At 47.0% G+C, this 27,404-nt stretch overlaps 1 protein-coding gene across 5 annotated transcripts in view; it reads right to left on the reverse strand.

Moving 5' to 3' along the window:
• Positions 1–4,798: 4,798 nt before the first annotated feature.
• Positions 4,799–27,404, reverse strand: part of LOC144158114 (uncharacterized) — a 47,038-nt gene continuing 24,432 nt past the window's right edge. For 2 of the 5 annotated variants that reach the window (XM_077688771.1, XM_077688769.1), the window contains exons 4-5: positions 26,856–26,967; positions 4,800–8,858 (exon numbers count right to left, since the gene is read on the reverse strand). In XM_077688771.1, the coding sequence (XP_077544897.1) occupies positions 8,000–8,858; positions 26,856–26,967 (971 nt within the window). In that variant the 3' untranslated portion in view covers positions 4,800–7,999. Of the gene's footprint in view, positions 8,859–26,855; positions 26,968–27,404 lie in introns of all 5 variants that reach the window. The other 3 variants (XM_077688768.1, XM_077688767.1, XM_077688770.1) reach the window with 2 other exon arrangements.

The following is a 27,404-nucleotide window of genomic DNA, read 5'->3' on the forward strand; positions in this document are numbered from 1 at the left end:
TGGCTTGCCTCTGGGATTCACAGTCCAACGCTGTAGTCATTGTCACTATGTCTGGCGGTAGATCGGACGGGGTAGCGTTCCCACACGGCGTAACATTGTCACTCAAGGTGTCACTGCACGAGTCCCTATTTATTTGATGTAGGTTGCGATCCTCTGGCGGCTACTCACAGCACTGAGCAAAGTTCACTTGGCTAAACACGCCTGAGTCCCTATTTATTTGATGTAGGATGCGATCATCTGGCGGCTACTCACAGCACTGAGCAAAGTGCACTTGACGAAACAGGCCTGCGTCCCTATTTATTTGATGTCGCATGCGATCTGGGGGCTACTCACAGCACTGAGCAAAGATCACTTGACGAAACGTGCCTGCGTCACCATTTATTTTATGTAGGACGCCATCATCCGGCGGCTACTAACAGCACTGAGCAAAGTTCACTTGACGAAACAGGCCTGAGTCCCTATCTATTTGATGTAGGATGCGATGATCTGGCGGCTACTCACAGCACTGAGCAAAGTTCACTTGACTAAACACGCCTAAGTCCCTATTTATTTGATGTAGGATGCGATCATCTGGCGGCTACTGACAGCACTGAGCAAAGTTCACTTCACTAAACACGCCTGAGTCCCTATTTATTTGATGTAGGATGCGATCATCTGGCGGCTACTCACAGCACTGAGCAAAGTGCACATGACGAAACAAGCACTGCGTCCCTATTTATTTGATGTAGGATGCGATCATCTGGCAGCTACTCCAAGCACTGATCAAAGATCGCTTGACGAAACATGCCTGCGTCCCCATTTATTTTATGTAGAACGCCATCATCTGGCGGCTACTCACAGCACTGAGCAAAGTTCACTTGAATAAACACGCCTGAGTCCCTATTTATTTGATGTAGGATGCGATCTGGGGGCTACTCACAGCACTCAGCAAAGTTCACTTGACGAAACAGGCCTGAGACCCTATTTATTTGATGTAGGATGCGATCATCTGGCGGCTACTCACAGCACTGAGCAAAGTTCACTTGACTAAACACCCCCGAGTCCCTATTATTTGATGTAGGATGCGATCATCTGCCGGCTACTCTCAGCACTGAGCAAAGTGCACTTGACGAAACAGGCCTGCGTCCCTATTTATTTGATGTAGGATGTGATCACCTTGCGGCTACTCACAGCACGGAGCAAAATTCACTTGACGAAACGGGCCTGCGTCCATATTTATTTGATGTAAGATGCGATCATCTGGCGGCTACTCACAGCACTGAGCAAAGATCACTTGACGAAACATGCCTGCGTCCCCATTTATTTCATGTAGGACGCCATCATCTGGTGGCTACTAACAGCACTGAGCAAAGTTCACTTGACTAAACACGCCTAAGTCCCTATTTATTTGATGTAGCATGCGATCATCTGGCGGCTACTGACAGCACTGAGCAAAGTTCACTTCACTAAACACGCCTGAGTCCCTATTTATTTGATGTAGGATGCGATCATCTGGCGGCTACTCACAGCACTGAGCAAGGTGCACATGACGAAACAAGCACTGCGTCCCTATTTATTTGATGTAGGATGCGATCATCTGGCAGCTACTCCAAGCACTGATCAAAGATCCCTTGACGAAACATGCCTGCGTCCCCATTTATTTTATGTAGAACGCCATCATCTGGCGGCTACTCACAGCACTGAGCAAAGTTCAATGAATAAACACGCCTGAGTCCCTATCTATTTGATGTAGGATGCGATCATCTGGTGGCTACTCACAGCACTGAGCAAAGTTCACTTGACTAAACACGCCTGAGTCCCTATTTATTTGATGTAGGATGCGATCATCTGGCAGCTACTCACAGCACTGAGCAGAGATCACTTGACGAAACATGCCTGCGTCCCCATTTATTTTAAGTAGGACGCCATCATCTGGCGGCTACTAACAGCACTGAGCAAAGTTCACTTGACTAAACACGCCTGAGTCCCTATTTATTTGATGTAGGATGCGATCATCTAGGGGCTACTCACAGCACTCAGCAAAGTTCACTTGACGAAACACGCCTGACTCCCTATTTATTTGATGTAGGATGCGATCATCTGGGGGCTACTCACAGCACTGAGCAAAGTGCACTTGACGAAACAGGCCTGCGTCCCTATTTATTTGATCTAGGATTCGATCATCTGGCGGCTACTCACAGCACTGAGCAAAGTTCACTTGACTAAACACGCCTGAGTCCCTATTTATTTGATGCAGGATGCGATCATCTGGGGGCTACTCACAGCACTGAGCAAAGTGCACTTGACGAAACAGGCCTGCGTCCCTATTTATTTGATCTAGGATGCGATCATCTGGCGGCTACTCACAGCACTGAGCAAAGTTTACTTGACTAAACACGCCCGAGAGAGAGAAAGACTTTATTACGTGATCCTGCGTGGGGAGAGATGAGAGGAAAACCCTCGTCGGGGTATTCTCCCCCCTCCTGCCTAGTCTAGGCCTCGAGGGGTGTTTGGCCAGTGGCCCAGCTCAAGCTACTAAGCTTCCTCCACCCGCGCCGCCCTCCCCGGCACCCTCGGAGTGCGGGGGGAAGGCGCGACGGCAGCGGAGTTCTCCGTTCGCTCTTGCCGGGCCAGGGCTTCCTCGAGCCGCTGGATGGCTTGCCTCTGGGATTCACAGTCCGACGCTGTAGTCATTGTCACTATGTCTGGCGGTAGATCGGACGGGGTAGCGTTCCCACACGGCGTAACATTGTCACTCAAGGTGTCACTGCACGAGTCCCTATTTATTTGATGTAGGTTGCGATCCTCTGGCGGCTACTCACAGCACTGAGCAAAGTTCACTTGGCTAAACACGCCTGAGTCCCTATTTATTTGATGTAGGATGCGATCATCTGGCGGCTACTCACAGCACTGAGCAAAGTGCACTTGACGAAACAGGCCTGCGTCCCTATTTATTTGATGTCGCATGCGATCTGGGGGCTACTCACAGCACTGAGCAAAGATCACTTGACGAAACGTGCCTGCGTCACCATTTATTTTATGTAGGACGCCATCACCCGGCGGCTACTAACAGCACTGAGCAAAGTTCACTTGACGAAACAGGCCTGAGTCCCTATCTATTTGATGTAGGATGCGATGATCTGGCGGCTACTCACAGCACTGAGCAAAGTTCACTTGACTAAACACGCCTAAGTCCCTATTTATTTGATGTAGGATGCGATCATCTGGCGGCTACTGACAGCACTGAGCAAAGTTCACTTCACTAAACACGCCTGAGTCCCTATTTATTTGATGTAGGATGCGATCATCTGGCGGCTACTCACAGCACTGAGCAAAGTGCACATGACGAAACAAGCACTGCGTCCCTATTATTTGATGTAGGATGCGATCATCTGCCGGCTACTCTCAGCACTGAGCAAAGTGCACTTGACGAAACAGGCCTGCGTCCCTATTTATTTGATGTAGGATGTGATCACCTTGCGGCTACTCACAGCACGGAGCAAAATTCACTTGACGAAACGGGCCTGCGTCCATATTTATTTGATGTAAGATGCGATCATCTGGCGGCTACTCACAGCACTGAGCAAAGATCACTTGACGAAACATGCCTGCGTCCCCATTTATTTCATGTAGGACGCCATCATCTGGCGGCTACTAACAGCACTGAGCAAAGTTCACTTGACTAAACACGCCTAAGTCCCTATTTATTTGATGTAGGATGCGATCATCTGGCGGCTACTGACAGCACTGAGCAAAGTTCACTTCACTAAACACGCCTGAGTCCCTATTTATTTGATGTAGGATGCGATCATCTGGCGGCTACTCACAGCACTGAGCAAGGTGCACATGACGAAACAAGCACTGCGTCCCTATTTATTTGATGTAGGATGCGATCATCTGGCAGCTACTCCAAGCACTGATCAAAGATCGCTTGACGAAACATGCCTGCGTCCCCATTTATTTTATGTAGAACGCCATCATCTGGCGGCTACTCACAGAACTGAGCAAAGTTCAATGAATAAACACGCCTGAGTCCCTATCTATTTGATGTAGGATGCGATCATCTGGTGGCTACTCACAGCACTGAGCAAAGTTCACTTGACTAAACACGCCTGAGTCCCTATTTATTTGATGTAGGATGCGATCATCTGGCAGCTACTCACAGCACTGAGCAGAGATCACTTGACGAAACATGCCTGCGTCCCCATTTATTTTAAGTAGGACGCCATCATCTGGCGGCTACTAACAGCACTGAGCAAAGTTCACTTGACTAAACACGCCTGAGTCCCTATTTATTTGATGTAGGATGCGATCATCTAGGGGCTACTCACAGCACTCAGCAAAGTTCACTTGACGAAACACGCCTGACTCCCTATTTATTTGATGTAGGATGCGATCATCTGGCGGCTACTCACAGCAATGAGCAAAGTACACTTGACGAAACACGCCTGACTCCCTATTTATTTGATGTAGGATGCGATCATCTGGCTGCTACTCACAGCACTGAGCAAAGTTCACTTGACTAAACACGCCCGAGTCCCTATTTATTTGATGTAGGATGCGATCATCTGGCGGCTACTCAAAAGTGCACTTGACTAAACACGCCTGAGTCCCTATTTATTTGATGTAGGATGCGATCATCTGGGGGCTACTCACAGCACTGAGCAAAGTGCACTTGACGAAACAGGCCTGCGTCCCAATTTATTTGATGTAGGATGCGATCATCTGGCGGCTACTCACAGCACTGAGCAAAGTTCACCTGACTAAACTCGCTTGAGTCCCTATTTATTTGATGTAGAATGCGATCATCTGGCGGCTACTCACAGCACTGAGCAAAGTTCACTTGACTAAACACGCCTGAGTCCCTATTTATTTGATGTAGGATGCGATCATCTGGCGGCTACTCACAGCACTGAGCAAAGTGCACTTGACGAAACAGGCCTGCGTCCCTAGTTATTTGATGTAGGATGCGATCATCTGGCGGCTACTCACTGCACTGAGCAAAGTTCACTTGACTAAACAGGCCTCCGTCCCTATTTATTTGATGTAGGATGTGATCATCTTGCCGCTACTCACAGCACGGAGCAAAATTCACTTGACAAAACAGGCCTCCGTCCCTATTTATTTGATGTAGGATGCGATCATCTGGTGGCTACTCAAAGCACTGAGGAAAGTTCACCTGACGAAACAGGCCTGCGTGCCTATTTATTTGATGTAGGGTTCGATTATCTGGCGGCAAATTACAGCACTGAGCAAAGTGCACTTGACGAAACAGGCCTGCGTGCCTATTTATTTGATGTAAGATGCGTTCATTCGGCGGCTACTCACACCACTGAGCAAAGATCACTTGACGAAACATGCCTGAGTCCCTATTTATTTGATGTAGGATGTGATTATCTGGTGGCTACTCACAGCACGGAGCAAAATTCACTTGACGAAACGGGCCTGCGTACCTATTTATTTGATTTAAGATGCGATCATATGCCGGCTACTCACAGCTCTGAGCACGATGAAGTTTCCCACAGTGTCTACGGACAAAAGGGCCTATATACTTCTGCAGTTTCAGACTACGAGGGGTTATTTCAAGTAGCTTCTCAGCCACCTGGTCCAATATTTTTTCGTTGTATTTCACCAGTGGCTCTCATGGTTTCAGTTTCGTTATAAAATAAATGTCATTGTAATAAAGTGTGACCAACCAAAGGTTGTATTTGGGTGGCTATAACCGATACTTCCCTATAATGAGGTTCAACTGCAGTGCAGTGCAGCCATTTGATGCGCCACAGCTCTGGTCTAGCCTGGTCACGCAAAAGAACGAAAAAATTCCCCAGGAAACTTGAGCCTGCTGATGCGTTCTGAAGGCCTAGCGATTATTAGATTGTTTACCACTACACTATGCTTGCGTTTCTCATGGCGTTCGTTTCTTCGTCTTGTGGGGTAAATTACATTGACCGACTTCTTTTCTGCTAGTCGAGTGTTTTTCTCCACTTTTATTTCTGCATCTTACGGTGCGAATCACGTTAAGCAGACTGGCACATGCCATAGCTTTCCTAGCATTAGCTTTCTCTGCAACTCAAGTGCACCTGTTGTACTCACGTGCCATTATGTTCAACTGTAAGGCGGCACACACCATTCTACAAGTTTGACATTTCCGATTCATATTTTTGTCAATTTTTGAATCTGCCTTATTAGCCGCTCAAAGCTCACAATTTCTGATCAATTCCCCATGTGCCACAAAGACAGAAAAAAGAAACAGACAGCAACTTTTGTTCTAGACCTGGCAACATGCCGGGATAGCACAGTGGCAATGCATGGTGGTGCTACCATGGAGTCCAAGGTTCAAGCGTCATAGGATCAAACCTGTGTTTTTATTTACTCTTTACGGGGCCGGCCATTTTCTTGACCGGACCACAATATCAACGACGGTTTTTCACAGAATGGTGCACTTTAGGCTTTCGCCATTTGCGTTTGCATGATAACCACCACTGCCCTTTCTCTTGGCACCTCTGAAGATGTGGGTTTTCACTGCCTGGACTTTGTGCTGATAAGCAAACGACTTTTGCATTGCAGAAGAATGAGGGGTGAAAAAAAAAATCTTGTTTTTACCGCATTGCCTTACTGGCATAGGCCGAGCTCCTTCCTTCACTGTGGCATTTGTTCTTCTAGACACTCAAATGGAGACGTGCTCCCTCAAAACACAAGCACAAGTTAAAGCCATGCACACAGCTTCGACTTACTCTTTGCATAGTTGTAAAGACTATACAGCAACATTTAATGTGGAAAAAAAAGGAAGAAATGATTACCATGCTTGCGTTTTTGAGAGCCGATTATTTGAGCGATGATGAACGGAGAATGCTTGAAAGGTAGGTTGCAATGTGCCTGGATTCATGCATGCTTTGTTTATAATGTGGATTTTTATTGCTCCCACGACGTACGTTATGCGCAGCCTACATCACACTACAGACCTAGCAGGAGGAGTCTTATTTGAGGCACACAACCGCTGAAGCAACAGGCCACTGCACTTCATAAACTTCCTTATCCAGCCCCTGCAGGCCTTGAAACTGGAGGGGGGAACTTTGCAAGCATTTGTCCTAGGCCGCTGGTTCCGCCATTGCTCCTTCCCGAATTCCACAAGGAAGGCTTCAAGTTCTTGGGGACGGCTGTGCTCAGGGCGGGCTAATCCTTTCCTTGAAGCCTTGCGTTACAGTACGGTGCTCCTTTGTTTAGCAGGGGGCTGCTTGGTTCATTTCCTCACTTTTTCCGAATACAGCAACTAGGCACTTCACGCACTTCCCGCAGTGGTATCTCTAGGAAGCCAGAATGACTCAAACAAAATGCAAATTGCAGCAGCAGCAATATGTGCAACACTGGTACACCAAAACTTGCTCCGGTTATGCTCATCACATGTTTTGGGTTCGGTTGAATGGAGTCTCTGAAAGAGCTGGTGTCCATGGCAATGCTGCCAGCCGCTTTGGAATTGACTTCGCTTTCATGCAAGATCTTAAGGAGCACACAAATATAAATTCTACCTTGAGCAAAAAGAAAAGTCGCATTACCTACATGCAGATGTGCGGTTTTTCCCTGGTGTGCAACTTTTTGTGGCTAAACAAGGTCATTTTCTGGCCAACAATTTCCTGACATGCCACAAAGAGGGCTTTTCCATTGTGAGCCTACTATCATGCTTTTTTCTGTGGTGGCTCGTTGGCTAAAACACTGTGCTGCTTAGCCTACGGATGTGAGTGCGATCCTGAATGCAAGTGGAGGAAACACGTGCAGATGGAGGTGGAGTGAACGTGGAAAATGCAGATGGAGGGGACAAGTGAAGACACCCGTGTGTGGAGATGTCGGCACACTCTGAAGATACTACCCGAGTGGCCACAATTAATCTGGAGCCCCCCACTATGGCACGCCCAATAGCCCAGGTGTAACTTCGGCAATCCAAACTCCAGAAGTGAAACACCCATCACTCTGGTGTTTGACAGAGTAACATTTCTGCCTGAAGGTGTGCTGGGGCCCTGCCAGCCTAGGGCCCTTCAAGGACGTGCAATCTTTCGTGCTTAATCAGCTGCTCTTTCCGAATGAAGCTCCCTTGGCAAACATGACACATGTGCGGCCTCTCGCCTGTGTGCAGTCTCTCATGCTCCATGAGCCTCCACTTCATGGTGAAGCTTTTCTGGCAAACAGGGCAGGAAAAAGGCCGTTCGCCAGAGTGCACTCGTTCATGCCTCGTCAAACTCTGTTTCAGCACAAAGCGCTTTGGACAGACAGTGCAGACAAAAGGCTTTTCACCAGAATGCGACCTTGCGTGACTAACCAGGTGGCCTTTCTGAGAGAAGCTCTTCTGACAGATGTCACATACGTAGGGCTTCTCGCCAGAGTGCAGCCGTTCATGATAAACCAGGTAGCCCTTCTGCGAGAAGCTCTTCTGACAGATGCCACACGTGTAAGGCTTTTCGCCCGAGTGGGATCGCTTGTGGTCAGTCAGGTGGCCTTTCCGAGAAAAACACTTCTGACAGACGCTGCAAACGTAGGGCTTCTCACCCGAGTGCGAGATGTGGTGGTACACGAGGTGGCTTCTTCTAGTAAAGCTCTTTTGACAGATGCCACACACGAAGGGTCTCTCGCCGGAGTGCACTCGTTCATGGTTAGTGAGGTCACCTTTTTGGGAAAAGCACTTCTGACAGGTGCTACACATGTAGGGCTTGCTGGTGTGCCTCCTCATGTGAGTGCTTAGGCAGCACCTGAGGCGGAAGACTTCCTGGCAAACACGACACACAAAGGATGCACTGTCATGGGCACTCTGGTGGCTGTGCTGTTGACAGGACAGGCTGCCATGAAGCTTCCTTCCAGACTGGATTCCAGCGCCGTTGTTGGAGAAACTCCTAGGAGAAAGAAGTTGAAAAATTGCACGAAAATAATGCAACTAGTGAGCTAAACGTGAACTACTTTGGCTAACAAAGGCAGTGTTCATGCGAGCAGTCCCCAAGTCCTAACAGCAGAGAAGTGTCTAGAAATTCTCACTTTTTCAGGAGATTTCCCAAAAACATCTTGGGCATTTTTTTCCCCAAATGAACCAGATCCACCTAACGCGAATTTCTTACCGGACATAATTGGAGCGCCCTCAAAACTATTATATGATACTATTTTTTACATGTCGGCTAAGGGAAGTTTATGGCCCCAAGTAACTAAAAATTATGGCGTGATTTTGAGCAATATTGGGGTGATAAGCTTGTATTTGGCTCATATTGAATTGAAACACTCAAGTTGATGTTGCATTCTTGAGAAAACTATTTAAATTTACTTTCAAGCATTGTGTGATTGAGTTTTGGTGGAAAAGGCGCTAGAAATATGCAATAGGGCCTCAGGAACGGTAGAGCTATACATGGAGAGCAGGTGAGTCCTCTTGGCACCATTAGCTGCTCTTCCCGAATTCTTACCTAGGATCTTAGGGACTAACGAAGCAAGCAAGCTCTTCATTGCTTTGCCATGAATTTACAAGACGCTTTGCAAGAAGGCTGCTCATATCTTAATCTTTTATTTATTTATTTTTATTTAGGCATACTGTTGGCCCGGAGGCCGATACAGGGGTGGGGTAACGCACAAATCGAAGAACAACAAGCAAATACATTTAACAGAGTGTATACAAACTATACATCCGTATTGTCACTATGAATTTGTATGTATGAATTTAACACCGCAGAAGCACAACAGAGCACACCTAACAGCAATATCTATAAGCAAACGAACACAACCATTTTGATAGAATTTTTTTTTCACAATGCACTTCTTGCTTAGGACATCACTCGCTTCAATTTGTCCTCAAACTGTGTGACAGAGTCACTCTGGATAACGGTTGTTGGTAGTGCGTTCCATTCTTTTATTGTTCTGGAGAAAAATGAATTGGCGTATGCATTAATGTGTAGTTGCGAGATCCGGAAAATTTGTTCATGTGTACGTCTTAGGTTCTGCCTCGTAGTGGTACCAAGTATTGAGAGGTGTCTATTTTAAAACGATTTTTCGAGAGTAAGAAAAGAAACCTTAGTCTAGCTAGGCGGCGTCATTCGGCTAGGGAGGGTAAATTAAGTAACTGCAACATTTCAGTAACAGAATGGGTCCGAGAGTAACGAGACAAAATAAAGCGTGCTGCTCTTCGTTGGACTCTTTCAAGCATATTGATTAACCCTGTTTCACAAGGATCCCATACGACGCTAGCATATTCTAATGCCGGTCTGACCAAGTATAGATAGGCAGTTAATTTGGCGTCCTTCGAGGCGAGCTTAAACTTCCTACGCAAAAATCGTAGTTTAATTTCTGCAGTCGAACCAATCTTTTTTACATGTTCCTTCCAACTAATATCAAAAGCAATAGTTACTCCTAAGTATTTAAGGCTATTCACTGTGGCAAGTATAGAGGATCCCAGGGTGTAGGTACAGGCAATAACATGCTTTCTTTTATTTGTTACTCGAAAAACAACAGTTTTTTCCTTATTGATTTTCATTTTTGAAGTTTCACACCAGCATTCTACAACCTTGAGGGCGTCATTAAGGATTTTTGAATCGTTTTCATTGTTAATTTCTTTGTAAAGCAGGCAATCGTCCGCAAAGAGTCGTACTTTAATGTCTTTGTTGATATTTTGGGCAATATCATTTATATAAACAAGAAACAGGACTGGTCCCAGCACAGACCCCCGCGGAACACCTGATGTGACGTCTAGTAATTCTGATTTGGAACCATCAATATCTACGTACTGAGTTCTGCCTGTTAGGTATGCGCGAATCCATTGTGTGATATTGTAGTTTACACCAAAATATACCAACTTGTCAATTAGGTCTGAATGAGGTACTCTGTCAAAAGCTTTGGACATGTCAAGACAAATACAATTGATTTGCCGCTTGTCGTTCAAAGCCCTCGCAAAATCATCAATTGTTTCTACCAGTTGCATCCCGGTCGAGAGATTTTGCCTAAATCCATGTTGATTGGAGTACAACAGTTTTTTGCCTTCTAAGTGGGTGTATATGGCCTTCAAGATGACATGCTCGAGAAGTTTACAGCATACGCAGGATAAGGAAATAGGGCGATAATTTTCAACTTTTTGCCGGTCTCCAGATTTGAAAATTGGGACAACCTTTTCCACTAACCAGTCATCTGGGACGCGTTTCTGTTCTAGTGATGCATTAAAGATAATCGTAAGATAGTGACCAATCCATTCCGAGTATCTACGTAAAAAAGCATTTGGAATATCGTCAGAGCCACTCGATTGTTTTACGTTAATGTTTAGTAGGAGGGAAACGACGCCTTCGTATGTAATCTTTACGTCTGGCATATCAGAGGAATGAGGGCCAGACTTTTTATTGTGCGACTGATCACCGCACGATCGCGGAGAAAATACGGACTGAAAAAACGTGTTATAATGTGACGCTATCCTTCCTTGGTCATGCAGAACTGTTCCATTCATGATAATGCTGTGTGGTTGGTTCTCGGCCTGCGATAAGTGACGCCAAAAACGGTGCGGGGAGGAGACCATAAAGTTGGACAAGATATGGGTGTGGTATTTTTCTTTCGCAGTCTTAAGCTTGTTTCGTAACTGCCGCGACAACTCAGCTATTTTTTCACAGTTCCTTCTTTTCTGTCGTCTTTGGCAAGCGATCTGTCTCTTTATGTGAATTATTTCTCGAGTTACCCCCATGGGTTTTGTTTCTGTTTTCTTTGTTTCCGCAGTGGGACGAAACTTGAGATACAATATGAGACGATATCTTTAAACCGCAGCCACAAGTTATTGACGTCACTGTCTGCTTGGAAGCTGTCCAACATAAATGATAAGTAATCGATAATGCTGGTATCGTCAGCTCTGTCGTACTGGCTAACAAATATGGTCTTTTCCTTGGCTCGGGCCGAAAAAAGACCAGTTTTAAGTTCAACGAAAATGAGTTTATGATCAGACAGCCCCTCCTGAATTGTTACTTCGTAATTTTCGAAACAAGCATCAAGGAAAACTAAATCAAGCATAGGCTGCGATGATCCGGCTATACGTGTGTTTTCATGAACGACTTGGCTTAAATCATTATTGAATGCAATATCAAGGAGAACTTCACAGGAAGCCTGTTCTTTCGCATCAGCTGTTAAATTGTTCCAGTCAATACCTCCAAGGTTAAAATCTCCCGCAAGAATCAGCTGACATTTTGAGACCTTAAGTTCTTCCAAGTGCTGTTGTAAATTTTCCAAATACGATATGTGCGCAGTTGGTGGCCTGTACAAGGCTGCAACAACAAATGACGTATTTCGAAACTTTATTTTGCACAAAACACTCTCGTGATTTGGAATTCCGGATATCAAAACGCACGGGAGGTTTTCTTTTACGATTATGGCTACGCCTCCTCCTCTCGATTCTCTATCATTGCGAAATATTTTGTAACCTGGGGTATAATTTCAGAGTCTTGAGTTTCAGGACGTAACCATGTTTCACTGACAGTGACAATATGTGGATCATAGCTAGCTAGCAAGTATTCTAGATCACCTACCTTATTCGTGAGGCTCCTAGCATTAAGGCTAATTAGTCGAAGGTCAGACGAGTTTAAATTGACATGGCTTCATTCCGAGTCTTCAGACGACGGGGCATTGTTCGTTTCCGACGACGGGGCATTATTGTTGCGCCTAATACGTACTCGGCCATTTTTTGAGTAATCCCAAACAAATACGTCGCTGTTTATTATTAATTTGTCATGATTCAGTTGAACTCGTTCACCGTCATCGCGTTTCTGTTTTGCCGAATTCCAGAGTAGCTTGCGTTTCGCTAGTGTTTCCTTGGAAAAATCATCGCCGATAGAAATGCCACTTCCTTTAAGTTTTTTGCAATTTTGGTACAGTTTCGATTTTTCTCTGCAGTCGAAAAGTCGCAAGACAACTGGTCTGGGTTTATTACTATTTTTTTTGCCAACCCTGTGGATTCGTTCTACCGTGGTCAATGTCACACCAAGTATTTCTTCGAAAATGTCGGTTAGGACTTTGGATTTAAGGTCGTCAGTGGATTCTTTTTCGTTTTCTGCGATTCCAAAGACCATGAGATTTTTTTGCTGACTTCGGTCCTCTAAATTTATCATTCTCTCTTGTTGCCTCAAAACGGTCTCCTTTAGTTCTCGTCTCATTTAGAATGATAAACTGTTTTTGCTAGCTTGGCCAAGGCATCTGCTTGGTCTTTAACAATTTGAAGGGTCTTTCCCACTAGCCCCATCCGCTTTCCAAGGTCGTTTAGCTCTTCTCGAATTACCTTTTGCCCATCGCAAAGTTGCTTCAACATTGCCTTAACGTCAGGTCCAGGGTTAAGCTCTACATCAGCCGACAGCAAGAGGCACAGAGACACAAACTCAGAAAACAGCACACTCGGGCACGGTAGCACTACAACAAAACGGTTATCATTTCTATGACCATATTTGGAATAGTAACTGACCTGCTCGAGGAACAAAATGCCTTGATTAGACAGCATGACGGTTGCAGTGCTGCCGTGCCCACTGAAGCTGATTCCCGAAGGTGCCGACTTTATAGGCAGTTCCCAGGCAGCAGTCGTCTTTCCATGGCGTCCGGGTTCCAGGCTGTTGCAGGAGAGCGTTCCTATGCTGAAATCGGCCGCACGAGCAGCCGATCCCAAGAAGCACAAATCCGGGGCTTGCGCTTGGCACGATGCGCAAAGCAGCAGTACCTGCTCGAGGAACAAAATGCCTTGATTAGACAGCATGACGGTTGCGGTGCTGCCGTGCCCACTGAAGCCGATTCCCGAAGGTGCCAACTTTATAGGCAGCTCCCAGGCAGCAGTCGTCTTTCCATGGCGTCCGAGTTCCAGGCTGTCGCAGGAGAGCGTTCCTATGCTGATATCGGCCGCACGAGCAGCCGATCCCGAGAAGCACAAATCCGGGGCTTGTGCTTGGCACGATGCGCAAAGCAGCAGTACCTGCTAGAGGAACAAAATGCCTTGATTAGACAGCATGACAGTTGCGGTGCTGCCGTGCCCACTCATCTTGATGAAGTGATTGGGGCTCTCAGAGTGGGGAGGGGGGTATTTGCCAGGGTTTGTAAGCGGCAGCATGGTAAGTATGGGAGTAAAAAAATAATTATAAGCATAGTTATTTTATAGGAACGTGGGAGACAAAATTAAATCAGTGTTTCACATCTCTGTTTCATTTTGTTCACTTCTTCCGTTCACTTTGTCGTTGAAATCTGGGGACAGATCTTTCACCGACCTCCTAATTGCCGTCTGAATTCATAATAAGACAGCTCCAAAACGAGAGAACAAAAAAACCTTCTGGAAACACCCACAAAACAGTCTGAACACTCAAGCAAACTCCCATTGGGAAAATGCACTTGCCTCATTTTGATCCGTGAAACACCAGGACCTGGCTCATTTTCGTAATGAATCTGCACACGTTTACTGGGCATTATCGCAACTATTTTCTAGCCACCCTTTTTTTAGGGGAAAGTTGCCAAGTTTTCTTTGTCACTGCAGCTTTATCCAACTCAGTTTCGGTTCCTGGATCTGGCTCATTTCAACAAAAAATGCCTCATTTAACCATAGATAGGCAAACTCACTCATAAGTGCACTCACACACCCCCCACTCACCACTCACGAGTGAGTGGTGAGTGAGCCTTACCGTCGTTTTGGCCTGGTGAGTGCGAGTGCGAGTGAGTGCGAGTGAGTGCGAGTGTCACTCACGGTGAGCCCCATTCACCCCTCGCGAGTGCGAGTTCCACTCGCGGCGAGCCACGCGAGCGCCTCTCGCGGCGAGTGGAACTCGCTACACGTGAGTGCGAGTTCCACTTGCGGCGAGCCCCGCTCAGCACTGGCAAGTGCGAAAGCCGCTCGCATGAACCCCACTCACCACTTGCGAGTGCGAGTTCCACTCGCGGTGAGCCCCGCTCACCATTCGCGAGTGCGAGTTCCACTCGCGGTGAGTCACACTCACCACTCGCGAGTGCAAGTTCCACTCGCAGCGAGCTCCGCTCAACACTCATCAGTGGCGAGTGAACGCGCGCTTCTTGCACGATGAGCGGGGCTTACCGCGGTGAGCATCACTCACTGTTGGCCTTTGTCGCAGGAGCCGCTTGACGTGGTAATTGCTGCTGGCGATATCCACTCGTACGCACAGCCACTAGTTAATGGAACGACTGCCTTTAGCTTTGGGAATGTGTGGCTACTCCCCTTTATAATTAAGGCACCCTGGAACCAACTCTCCAGTAACCTGTTGATTGAGGAATACGATTTAGATGGACGTCTGACGCCTTAATGCGCTGACACTCTCACTGTCATGACTCATTGAGGGGCTGTTGCGCGCACTCTCGCCGAATGATGTTTCTGGCTCGCAGCGTTTTGTGCTGGAATTAGTGTCGGTAACGTTGTCGCAATAAAGAGATCGCACTTCCCTACCACTGAGCGCTGCGATGGAGGCATTAGGAAGCACCGTGGTCTAGTGCCGTAGTAGTTGGTGTACATAACTGGCCGACTTGCTGCAGCTGTCAAATGGCCGGCTGTTCTGAAGCGCAAATTGTGAGTGCCTGTTATCGTTTGAGAAGGTACCACAGATTTTCACAGATTCCCGTATCAGGATGGCGAAACGGTTCAGTTGGGCGAGTTGCGTGTTGTGGAAGCAGTAGCTCATTTTCGAGGCCGTGGCGTATTAAACCTATCAGTATTTGTCATTCCTTGTTACGGCGGTGCTGTTATGATACTCGCTTCACGCGGACTTCGTCGTCGTCCGCGTGCCAATGGCGTAGGGGTACTGTGACCCATGAGTGGTGTGACGAATAGTAAGCGTTCTCGGCAATCGGATAGCGTAATTTGTGAGTGGGTGAGTGAGTGAATGAGTGCGTGCGTGCTTGTGCGTGTTCACGTGAGTGCGTCTGCATGCGTGTGCGCGTGCGTGCGAGTTCGTATGTGTGTGCGTGCACGCGTTTTCAAGTGTGTTGGCGTGCGTGTGCGTGTATGTGCGTTTGTGTGCGTGTGCGCGTGCATGTGTTCGTGTGTGCTACGTGCGTGTTCGTGCTTGTGTGCGTGCGTGTGCATGCATGCGCTTGTGTGCATGCGAGCGTGCGTGCGTGCGTGCGTGTGCGTACGTGTGTGTGTGTTGTCCAAAGACTTTTTCTCCCCGTTATTTCGTATAAACTTTCGACGTGAACTTGTCTCAGTGCCCGGTGCGGGCGCATGATGGTGTAGTTTAGGATCAAGCTGCGGTTTTGCTTCGCGGCAGACTGGCGCCGTTTATGGAGGGGGCGGGAGGGAGGCGGGCGCCAGGCAAATCGTCTCCATAAGGACGCCCGCGCTTAAGTCAGGCGGCGCCGATTTGGCGCGACCATGCGGCGCCACCTCTCTCCCAACACCTTGCCTCTGCCAAGCACTCCAGTAGCCTTCCTCCATCTTGCTTGCCGTTTTCAATCTTTTCATGGCGATGTTCTGCTGGACACTCTCGCTATGTGCCCTTTTCACGTCGGATTACTCTTGAAATAAACCGCTTGGAGGGTTGTCCAGAGCGAATTGACTGCGCAATTTTAGTGGTGCGGATAGCGCGCTTCCAGATAGGAATATTTGTGCGCGCTAGCCAGTATTTTGACTGATGGCAACAGCTTTTCTAAGCTTTTCTTCCAAACTGGACTATTTCTTTTGTGTTTACCACCGCTGTGAAAATTTTCAGTGTTTTTTCTTTTGTAGAATCTAAGCGAAATAGCATAGACAATAATAAAAAGTTATGATGAATGGCTCCAGGCAAATTTGCGAGAATTTGTTCATTTCGTAAAAGAATCCAGCGACGATTACCGCTTTGAAAGGGACCTATCAAGACATCTGCTTTTAATAACCGAACACATGCTTAGGAAAAAGGGAGACCCCATTCCTGAGAAAGGTAAATTTTAGCTCAAATCAGTAAGTATTTCATGACCGAAAATATTTGTACGTGCGTGTGAGTGGAGGAAGCGAGTGGTGATTGCAAGTGAGTGTGAGTGGCCATTACAAGTGGTGAGTGCGAGTGCCAGGGAGTGTAAGCGGCGAATGCGAGTGGTGAGCGTGAGCGCGAGCGAGTGCGAGGGGTGGGGATGAGTGGTGAGTGTGAGCGTGAGTGAGTGCGAGTTGTGACGACGAGTGGTGAGCATGAGCGCGAGTGAGTGCGAGTGGTGAGAACGAGTGGCGAGCGTGAGCGGGAGTGAGTTCGAGTAGTGCGGAAGAGTGGAGAGCGTGAGCGTGAGTGAGTGTGAGTGGTGAGGGTGGAGGGGTGAGCTTGAGCGCGAGTGACTGCGAGTTGTGAGAGCGGAGTGGTTAGCGTGAACGTGAGTGAGTGCGAGTGGTTGGGGCAAGTGGCCAGCATGAGCGCGAGTGAGTGTGAGTAGTAAAGGCGGAGTGGCGAGAGTGAGTGCGAGTGATTGCGCTTGGTGAGGACGGAGTGGCGAGTGCGAGTGCGAGTTAGTGCGTTAAGATAAATTTACTTTTTTGAGTGAGTGTGAGTGAGTGGCATCTAGTTTTGCCGAGCTATGCATTTAACTCAAGAATTTCCAGATTGCCTAAAAGCCTACAAAATTTAGAATACAGTAGCTCGTACTTGAAACAACACTATGGTGTTACCTTTGCACATGGGCCTACGCAAGCAGGTGCGGCTCTATATTGTCGTCAGTTGTCAGAATGAAACTCATGGCAAAAACAAAGTTACACATGCGAGAAAGGGGATGGTTGTGAGCAGAAAAACTGCCCTAGGGATCGTCATCCGCAGTACTAGAGCAAGCGGCCATGAATAATGAATGAATGACTTTATTCAGAAAGGAGAGGTTGAGCGCCTCGTGCGGGGTAAGAGTAGGAAGCAGAGGGGGAAATAAACCAGCGGGCGGATGGGGTTCAATCACCATGCGTGTAAGCCTCGCGCATTTGTGTCATTTTCACTAGACCAGTGTGCCCAGCAAATTTCCACAGGTCATTAAAATTTCTCCCACATCGCTCAAAGGTGTTGTCCATTCCTGAAGGGACATGATGTGAATAGGAAGACACCCACAGCGTTCCCCGGAGAGTCCGGCACATTCCCAAATAAGGTGGGTCGGTATAGTGGGTCGGTAGGCACTGCACGGGGGCAGGGGAGGGTAGGATGGGGAGCCGGCGTGCAGCCGTCAGGAGTGACAACCACTGTGCCGGAGCGGGCCTTGTGTTGAAGGACCTGGAGGCCTCGCGGGATGTCCTCAGGCACTGGTGGGTTTGGCCTTGGGGTCGTTTCCTTCAGGTGACGGCGTCACTGCATATTTCCGATACGGCGCTCAACGACTGGGTTGTTGAGAGCAGGTTCGGGAAGCGGGGTGGGCGTCGCATGAGTGTACTGGGAGGTACGAAGTGCCGATCTTCTCAACACAAGAGAAAACACAACTTTTTGTGTTTTCTGCAATGGGCTGTCTCGTTACCTGGGTTGGACCAGTGGCGGGGGGTCCATTCAATGAGAATTGTGCTGTCAGGTATTTCGGTGAGGTTGCCGACGGGTCGTCTAATTGCAATGGAAATGTAGTCATGACGATCTGGAGAATGCAGTGTGCTGATCACCTCGGCATTGTCAGTATGTATGACAACTTTAGAGGGATTGTGTTTTCTCTTGATGGACGGGAGATCCCTCCTTAGCAGGGTGGTGGCCAGTAGAACGGCTTTAAGTTCTCCTGTGAGTGCTTCGATTTCTGATTCCATAGAGAACGTCATGTACTCTGTCCAGCTAGGGTAGTTGATGTGGTGTATGCTGCACAAACATCGGTCACATGTTAAGTGAGCGCCAGTGTAGATGGCATATGTGCCTGGTTCGAATAGGTGTTGGAAGCGGGATAGCGTGTTTCTTTGACATTTCTGCCTTTTTTGCTTTTTTGTTGACCTTGGTTTGTTTTCCCAGGTGGGTTTCGGGTTGAAGAAGGGTCTGCTGACGGGCCCGGTGCAAAAGTTCGTGTCTCATCGTAGGCGACGAGATTGCGGCCCTGAACGGTGATTTCGTTACGGTCAGAATGGTTGTCATGCGTAGCTTCTAGTGTTGCTTCAATCGGTGGCAGTGAGGCAAAAGTCTGGTGCGAAGTCCAGTGATAAATGCAAAGTTCAGACTGTCTATTGTTGGGTTTGAATCAGGTTGAAGAAGGTCCCGCCTAATGTTAGCCCGACGTTAGAAGGTAAAAAGGTTCACAGCGCGGGAGACGAGGACGATGAAGAACACAGGAAGAGCGCCGACTTAACCTTTTTACAAAATGAATTACCAACACGCCCAAGCTTCCACTCTACTAAGTTAGAATGGCTCTACAAACGTCCCGGATGAGGGCGGTGCCTGCGCCACCGAATTTTTTGCTGATTCTGTGGATAAGGTGGGCTGCAGCATCCCAGCCCTCTTGCATCTGCTTGAACCATTCTGTGGCGTTGCCGAGAAGGCAGATCCGACACTGCGAGGATAAAGGAATCTCTTGATTTTCAAGATAAAAGCAGCAACCTAAAAGCAGCAGAGTGGACTTTTCAGGTGAGGGATGCTTTCCTGCTGCATGGGCGGCCTTTTCCAGGGCAAAAAGGGCTGCTTGAAGGTCTATGCATATCTCCACGGCAGTAAGATAACCGTCTCGTTCCATCCACAGCGTGATATCACCCGCACACGGTGAGGCGCACGCCACTGGTTTTGTGTACATCAACTGCCACCTTTCTCATCACCAAATTGAAGGGGAGAAGTGATATTATGGAGCCTTGTGGTACCACACAGTCATTGTGGTAGGTCTTCGGATGGTCGTTGCCCATTCGGATTTCGAAGGTTCTATTGTCAAGGAAACTGACAACGTAAATGTACATTCACTTGCCTGGATGTGACACTGTGTTAAAGGCCTCCTACAGATCAACTGCCACTAGAAAGTGTGGTCCTGATGGCAAGCCTGCTTCTGAGAGGCCACAGACTGTCACGAGACCCCATGTCGGGGCAGAAACCAGTCTGGCCAGGGTTGGTCATTTTAAATGCAGAGCATTTCAGTAACTCACGATGTCACCCGCGTTGACGTCCGTAGTCTGCACCGCACCCCTCCCTACTATATAAAAAAAAAAAATACTATCCGGCGCCCGGTTTTGATCCCTCGACCCTGCGGGCGGAACGCAATGTACATGGTGCTCTACCCACTGCGCCACAAAGCCGACACAGAATAGGACGCTACGAACGCGCCTTATATCGTTGACTCATTCAAATTACTGCTGACGAGCGCTACACTCGGACATCTGTTCGACTTGCCGCGACAGTGTGTGGTTCTCAAAGACGAGGTCTATGCAAGTGTTTGGTGAGGTGGCCACAGCTATGGGAGGTTTTAAGAGCGACGCTCTGTTGCGGTTTCTGCGAGCCTCATAATTGCTGGTACAGAGGCGCGCACTTTTTTTCAAAGAGGCAAGTGAGGCAACTGGCAGCCATCCTTTCAACAAGTTCACCTGCGGTAGATGTTAGAGCGACTATTCCAAGGCTATGGACATGGTTAGTTGGTTTCCCTTGTTTGGGGATTGGTTTCATGTTTCATGGAGGCAAGGATGGAGCCAGATTTCCAAACACCACTGAGGAGCTGGAGGTGGAGTTGTTTGTTTTGTTCGTTCATGTTATACCGTCTTTACCAGGAGTGCTGCACTTGTTAACTCGGCCGAGGGCCGTTCTTATTTCCGCATAGTAAACAGAGATTTTTTATTGTCTTCGTCCATAATAGTTACACGGGGGTTGGGGAGGTGGAGGCTTAAGGCTGGTGTTGGGGAAAAAGTTGTAAGCTTCCTCCTGCTCAACTGTTTCAGTAGAACACCCATTGCCTAGAGCAATTTTGGCATTACGGTTCACAGTATTTTTCTTGCCATTAATGGAGCGAAACAAGTCCCACAGCTTCTTAGTAGAGGTACCTTTGCTGAAGTTATCACAGTATTCCATCAGTATTCCAACACAAAAAAAGACATTACTGTTTTTCGTATTTCTTAATTTCTTCATGTTTGAGCCGGGCTTGCTTCAGGTCTCAAAATCGTCGGTCCCATTACATTTGTAGCGGTTCATGAGTACGGGCAGAGTCGTTCAATGCTTTACTGGTCACGAAACTTCGGCGCTCGTTTCATATAGGGACCGCGCGCGCCACTACAGGCGCCACCGCCGCACGAAGGTCATCCAGCCGCCACGCGTGCGGCGTATTGGCCAGCTCTTGGCGTGCAAACGCTTACTGCTTTTGGTGTTTGCGCGCTGATTAAGTGTGTTTTTTTCGTAGTAGTTAGCGATGAATAGTCCAGTCATTGTGTATATAACCTGCCTTCAATGGGGTTTTATTTGTCGAAGTAAATTACTGTAGACTTCGGCCGCGAACGGCAACGGCTTCTGTGTGCTCTGGCACAAGCGCTGCGCCGCCGTGTTTACAGATTTTTAAATCTATTTTGCTTCTTTTCTTAAAGCAAAGTTGTAATTACCACATTTACGATAGCTGTGTAGTCACGGATAGCTGCGGGCCTATCGATAATACAATAAAAAAACTGAAAGAAGCCAAGTGCGCGTCGTTCAGACTACGCTTAATGAATCCGTCGATTGCTCTGGTATGCACAGAACGATAAAAGAGATAGCCCAATAGTATTGTCGTTTCGATGAGTGGGTACATACTTGAGAACATCTAAAAACGCTGCAGAAACGCAAAGGATCAAAACACGAAGAGATACAGGGTGATTCAGGGAACACTTTCAAAAATTCCTGAAGGTAGGCTTTTCAAGAAAAATAGGAATTCTCTTAAGGAACAAGCTATCAGGTTCGGCGGACGTCAGCAGTTATGAGAAACATGCGAATTAAGTAGTTAATTAACTAAAACTGTCTAATGAACTTTTTAGTTAGCGAAGTTTGGTGGTTATTGCCAATGGCGAGTTTGTAGCTCCGTTGACGACGATAACCGATCAGTTTTTAAAGCAAAGGAAAATACACTCTGTAGAGCCCTGCAGCCCGCGAAAATCAACTATTTTTTCCCCATGAAACCGAAACGCACCGCACATGATGCGCCAGAAGTCTAGTGCAAACGCAACATCCGCTGATGACGTGTTGCAGTGACTGTGCCGCCCAATTCAAGAAGGCTCTGGTGATTCCCCACGCTAGGGAATCAGCTGATATCAACGCCATCGCCTCCTGTATTTTTTCGATGATCAACGCTCACCTTACACCACGGCTAGCGTTATCTTTTCTTTCGTTGGTAGGCGCAAGAAAGAGGCTAGCCATTGCCCACAACATGGTCGCCCGTTTCGATAGCCCTAGTGGGCGTAGGTGACAGTTTTGCTTTTCTTTTTTTTATTATTGTCTCGACCACATCTGACGTGGCTACCAGACGTGCAAGATGTGAAACGTCACCATCCGTTCATTTTTTTTTCGTGAGGTTTATCTGCTGTTCGTTTATAATTGCTGCGTGTTAGAAAGCGCATCAGACAAAGGAAAGATTTGTTTGCTGGGCGAGGAGGGCTTTCACGGCTGTGGCTGCATGCTGAGGCTTCCTAGCTAGGGAAAATTGAACTTACTTTTGGAATTGGCCGCCACATTCATCGAAACACGTCACCAGCCGACGTTGCGTTCGCTCAAGACTTCCAGCGCTCTTCGAGCGCCGAGTTTCGTTTTTGAGCGAAAAACAACGGCAGGTTTCCTCGCGCTACAGGGCTTTAAACACCGACTTTTTCGTTGTTTTAAAAACTGATATGAAATCGTCTTCTCCGGGGCTACAAAATCACCATTTACAATAACCACGAAACTTCGGTAATTAAGAAGTTCATTAGTAGAGTTTAATTACCCACCTAACTAATGTGCACATCCTTGATACTATCTGGCGTCCGCCGGAGCCAGCAATCTCCTTCTGAAGAGGGTTTCTTTTTTTCTCGAAGAGCCTATTTTTAAGAATTTTTGAACGTGTTCGCTGAAACACCCTGTATATGTTGCACCATGTGTCTTTCTGCATCCACGCTTTGCAATACTTGCAAAAACAGGAAGCGAAAAAAGAACAATAAAACTGATTTTATCACACGCAACAAAAAAATTCAATGTTACGAAGGGAGACAAAAGAGCGTGGTCCAGCGTACAAAAATTTATTTTTTCGCGCTACGATGTGCAGCACACGGAGGAAACAGAATATTTCCACGTAGCCAAGAATGAAGCAAAGCTTTTCTGAACGCAGCGAGCTAGCGATCTCCGGCACTACAAAAGACTAGAATGAAACACAAACGTCCAAGAAGCAGTGTGACGTACACAGATGAACGTCGATAGTGTGAGTTGCGCGGCGTTTGCTATGCATGCATTACTCTCGGAACGTTATTAATTTCAGATCCATGGAAATACGACCGAGAACATTGTCGAAGAAACAAAAAATCAAGTTAGCGACAAGGTGGCACCCTTTCCATATCAAACAATATTGCCCGACGGGAGGTACGACAAACAGAGCAAACGCGAGATAAGAAACCGGAATCGCCCACGCGCGGTTACAGAACAAACAAAACAAACCCTAAAGGATAATTCACGGAAATATGAAAAGTAAAAGCCCAAGGACGTCCCAAAGCTTTTTTACACGCGAGCCTGAGCGCAAGGTAATACAAGTTTGCAAACAGGTAATGAAGCACCGCTACAACCTGACTTATATGACAAAAATCCGGCTTTAAGTTAGCCTTGTACAATTCTAGGTCCACGATGCTCTCAAAATAGTACATTGCTTTTTCCATTCTCACACAAAGTGCATTTCCACACTGTGGAAATGCACTGTGAAATATCCCGTTGCTTACATTGGAATGGCGCCCCTCCAATTCTCACGCAGCTGCCCGTCGCTCGGTCAACAGAACAAGGAAACATTTTCTGTGGTATCGTTGTACAAGGAACGACATCCCGGGACGCAACACGTGTTCGGCATCGTCGTTGTACTTAAGTCGCATCACGAGAGCGGGTTATGCACGTTACATTTTTTTCCCGCACAAAACAAACACAACTCGCCGCGGCTCCGCCGTTCGAGCCAGCGCAACGCCGCCCGAGGAGTGACCTCTGTAAGAGGGTGGCGCCACCGCGCGGCGGCCAAACGCAGCATATGAAGCTCTCCCATTGAGTTACGGAGCAGTTTCATGACCAGTAAAGCATTGAAGGACTCTGGTACGGGGTAGGTATCCCATAGGTTTGGCAAGTGCCGGTCAGGGTAAGGGCAGTCTTCCTCTACTGTAGAACACTGAAACTTTGCTTGATAAGCGTGCTGCATTTCATTACCGCGGCTAGTTACATCGTGTGCTTGAGTTGGGCAGATGAAGCAGCATGGATGGACTTCCCAGTTGGTGGCGGTAATTCGCTGTTTGCCCTGCCAGAGCTGAGCCCGTTTTAGTCCAAACCATATGGGGTAGTGATCATTGCCCCAACGGTCTAAGGCAATCATGTTTGGGGGGGACTGGGTACCAACGTAGCTGGCTGATCCAAGCGTTTCAAAACCACCACCACTGGGGCGTCCTTCCCTATCGGTCCCACCCACATGTCACGAGCTAGCCTCATTTGCAGGTGCCTAACTTGCTCCAAAAAGAGGGCCTTTGATAAGGGGGACTTAGGGAAGGTTTCTGAAACACGCATGGCCTTCATTCTGGTTCTTTCCCTACCCGTTCGAAAGGTCGCCTTATTGCACAAGTTAACTTTCCTTTATGAATACAGCAGTCACACATGTTTGTTTCTTAAACTTTTTTTTTGCTTTCCAATTAATTTTGATGAAACTTCAAAGGCTTGTTCAGTTTTTCTAGCCGATTTCAAATACAGTTGAACCTCGTTATAAGAGACATGGATGTAAGAGACAAATGGGTATAAGAGACACTATTCACCCACATGGTTGGCTGCCCTATCTTTCCCATTAAACTGACCTCTTTTATAACAGACATCGGATGAAGGAGACAATTGGTTATAAGGGACAAGTCATCCTTGATGTTTGGTCAACAAATGTGGCTTGTAACAGACATTTTAACTTTGGATGCGGTGCCAGCAGTCACCAACTGCAGTTGCTTCCGTCGTGGAAACACAGGTGGACGGCAGGCGCCTGCAGTCGCTATTTATTATAACACAGTGGTTCAGTCAGCTATGAAACGACGACGTGAAGCCCTGCCAACGGAAATGCAATATACAGAATGGTTAAAGCTTACTGCCATGCCTTGGAGCGCGACCGCGCATGCGGGCTTCTGCGCAAGCCAAGAATACGGGAGTGCACAGTAGGCTCTCCCACATGTGTAGCTCCCAATCAAGAAGCATTGCAGATGTTGAGCCCTGCAAGCGTTACGAAGAGCCAGGGCACACGGCGGATGAAGCTGTGTGCTTTGGCTATTCGTAAGGCTCGTGAACTTGACATCTACGACTGTTCATCTTCTGCAAACAGTGAAAGGAAAGAAAGCTTGTAGAAGATGTTGTAAAAAATAGTGGAAATAGTCATGAAGCAAACAAAGATTCAGAACTATTTAATAAATTCTTGGGGCCAAACATAAATTAGAATGAATCTTTTGCAACATGCTGTAGCGTTCTTTTGAGCCTATTTTAGTTGTACGTGCCCACATTGAACTAGGGTCTGATCAGTAAGTGAGAACATGGTACCCTGCTTATAAGAGACATCTCGTATAAGAGACAGAAACTGCTCCCCGGTACGTGTCTCTTATAAAGGGGTTCAACTGTATCTAATTAGTTTTGATGTGAGGTAACTAGCTTCAGAGTAAATTAAAAATTTTCCCTGATTGTTCTTGAGAATAGGAAAAAAACTATTCAACAAAACATTACCAGCAAGGCATGAATAGATACCAAAGTTGAGGAGAATGAAATGTGGCAAGCAGTTTTTTTTGTTTTGCAATCCCATACATGTTTACATCAATTCTAACTTCTAGGTTTGAACAACTCCTGCTAACCGATTAAACCTGATGCTAATTAAACAACTACTGAAACATAAAATGCAAAATCTGCTTCCCATATCGCATGGTTTAGACATTCAGCTTCACAGTGAAAAAGATATGATCTTCCTAGCTGCACTACATGCAGGGATGTACCTCTCGAGAATTTCGTATCACTGCGATACCACTAGTGGCGAAAAAGTGGGGAATTAAGGGAAAATTGTTATTTTTTAATGAAATTTGGCCTGTATGGCTTTTATAAGTACCTGGTACTGTTCAGTACCAAAGACCCATGTGCCCCGTTAAGCTAGGGGCCCCAAAGTATTCACTATATCCACCATTGATCACATAGATTCGCCAAGCTGTGGGAGTTTTGGTGGAAGAATGTCGGTCTCGCAATTCGAAGGTCCCTGGTTTGAATACCAACCAGACCCAACTTACCATGCTTAATCTCGGTTATCCAGTTTTTGTATTCTTTGAGCCAGCAGCCATTTTGGGTGCTGTTTGTGTGCCAAGGACGTTGAATTTTTGATCTACTGAGGTAACTAATGTTCTTGTATCAGCAGCATTTCACATCTGAAATTTTTATGACCTCGTTAAGTTCTTGAGCATGGCAATTCAAATTTAAATATATGTAGTTAAGGCCTGTTCAACTTTGGCACTCATAAATTTCTACTGGTATTATATCTATGCCCGTTTGGGTTCCTATTTACAAAGGTGTACTGTGGCATCGTTCTTGCGCTGAAACAAAGCCCACTTAATGCAGTTTATCATCTGGCCCCTCCAAACTGTATACATCTGTGGCTAAGGCGTTGCGCTGCTGCAGCCAAGGACACAGGTTGGATCTCGACCAAGGCGGCTGCTTTTCACATGGAGGCGAAAAGAGACAACGCCCGTGTGTCGAGATTTAAAGATCCCCTGCAGGGAGTCAAAATTAATTCGGCAGCATGTCTCATAGCCACAGCACACGAAACCCCCAAGAGTTGAATACCCTTCGACAAGAAGCAGCAGCACTGCAACCTACCCAGCACAGCCAGAACGTGTGCGGCAGATGCAGGTGAGAGGACCAGTGATGTTGGCAGCCCCTCGTGGTCCAGGGAGTCTCACCAGCCATGAGGCTTGGTCCACATCCAGACCTGAGAAGGAATTCAATGGTCAGAGCAGCTGGAAGTGGCAACGACTGCTACTCGGGCAGGCTCTACATATGAACATGCCTGAACGTTCACGGGGGACCTGCTACTTCATGACCCATGTAGGAACACAAACGGTTTTACAAATACATACACATGTTCACAATGGCACAGTTTGAGCTGTATGCGACTCCTGTACTGAAGTAAATGCACAAAACTCCCACCTTCTAGTGAAAACTACACATACCAAATCGTGATTCTTGTTCATTTTTCTATTCAAGTGGTACAGTTGAACCTCGATATAACGAACCTCCATTTAACGAAAGTTTTCTATCAAAATTTTGCTAATGCCATGTATTTCTATCTCGATTTTGCAAAGTAATTTTGTGCGGTGCTTCCGATTTAACGAAATCACGGCAAGAAAGGAAGAACGAAATTCCGGT

Source organism: Haemaphysalis longicornis, unplaced genomic scaffold, assembly GCF_048455015.1.
Source record: "Haemaphysalis longicornis isolate Haplotype H1 unplaced genomic scaffold, Haemaphysalis longicornis Haplotype H1 scaffold_10, whole genome shotgun sequence".
Lineage (NCBI taxonomy): Eukaryota > Metazoa > Arthropoda > Arachnida > Ixodida > Ixodidae > Haemaphysalis > Haemaphysalis longicornis.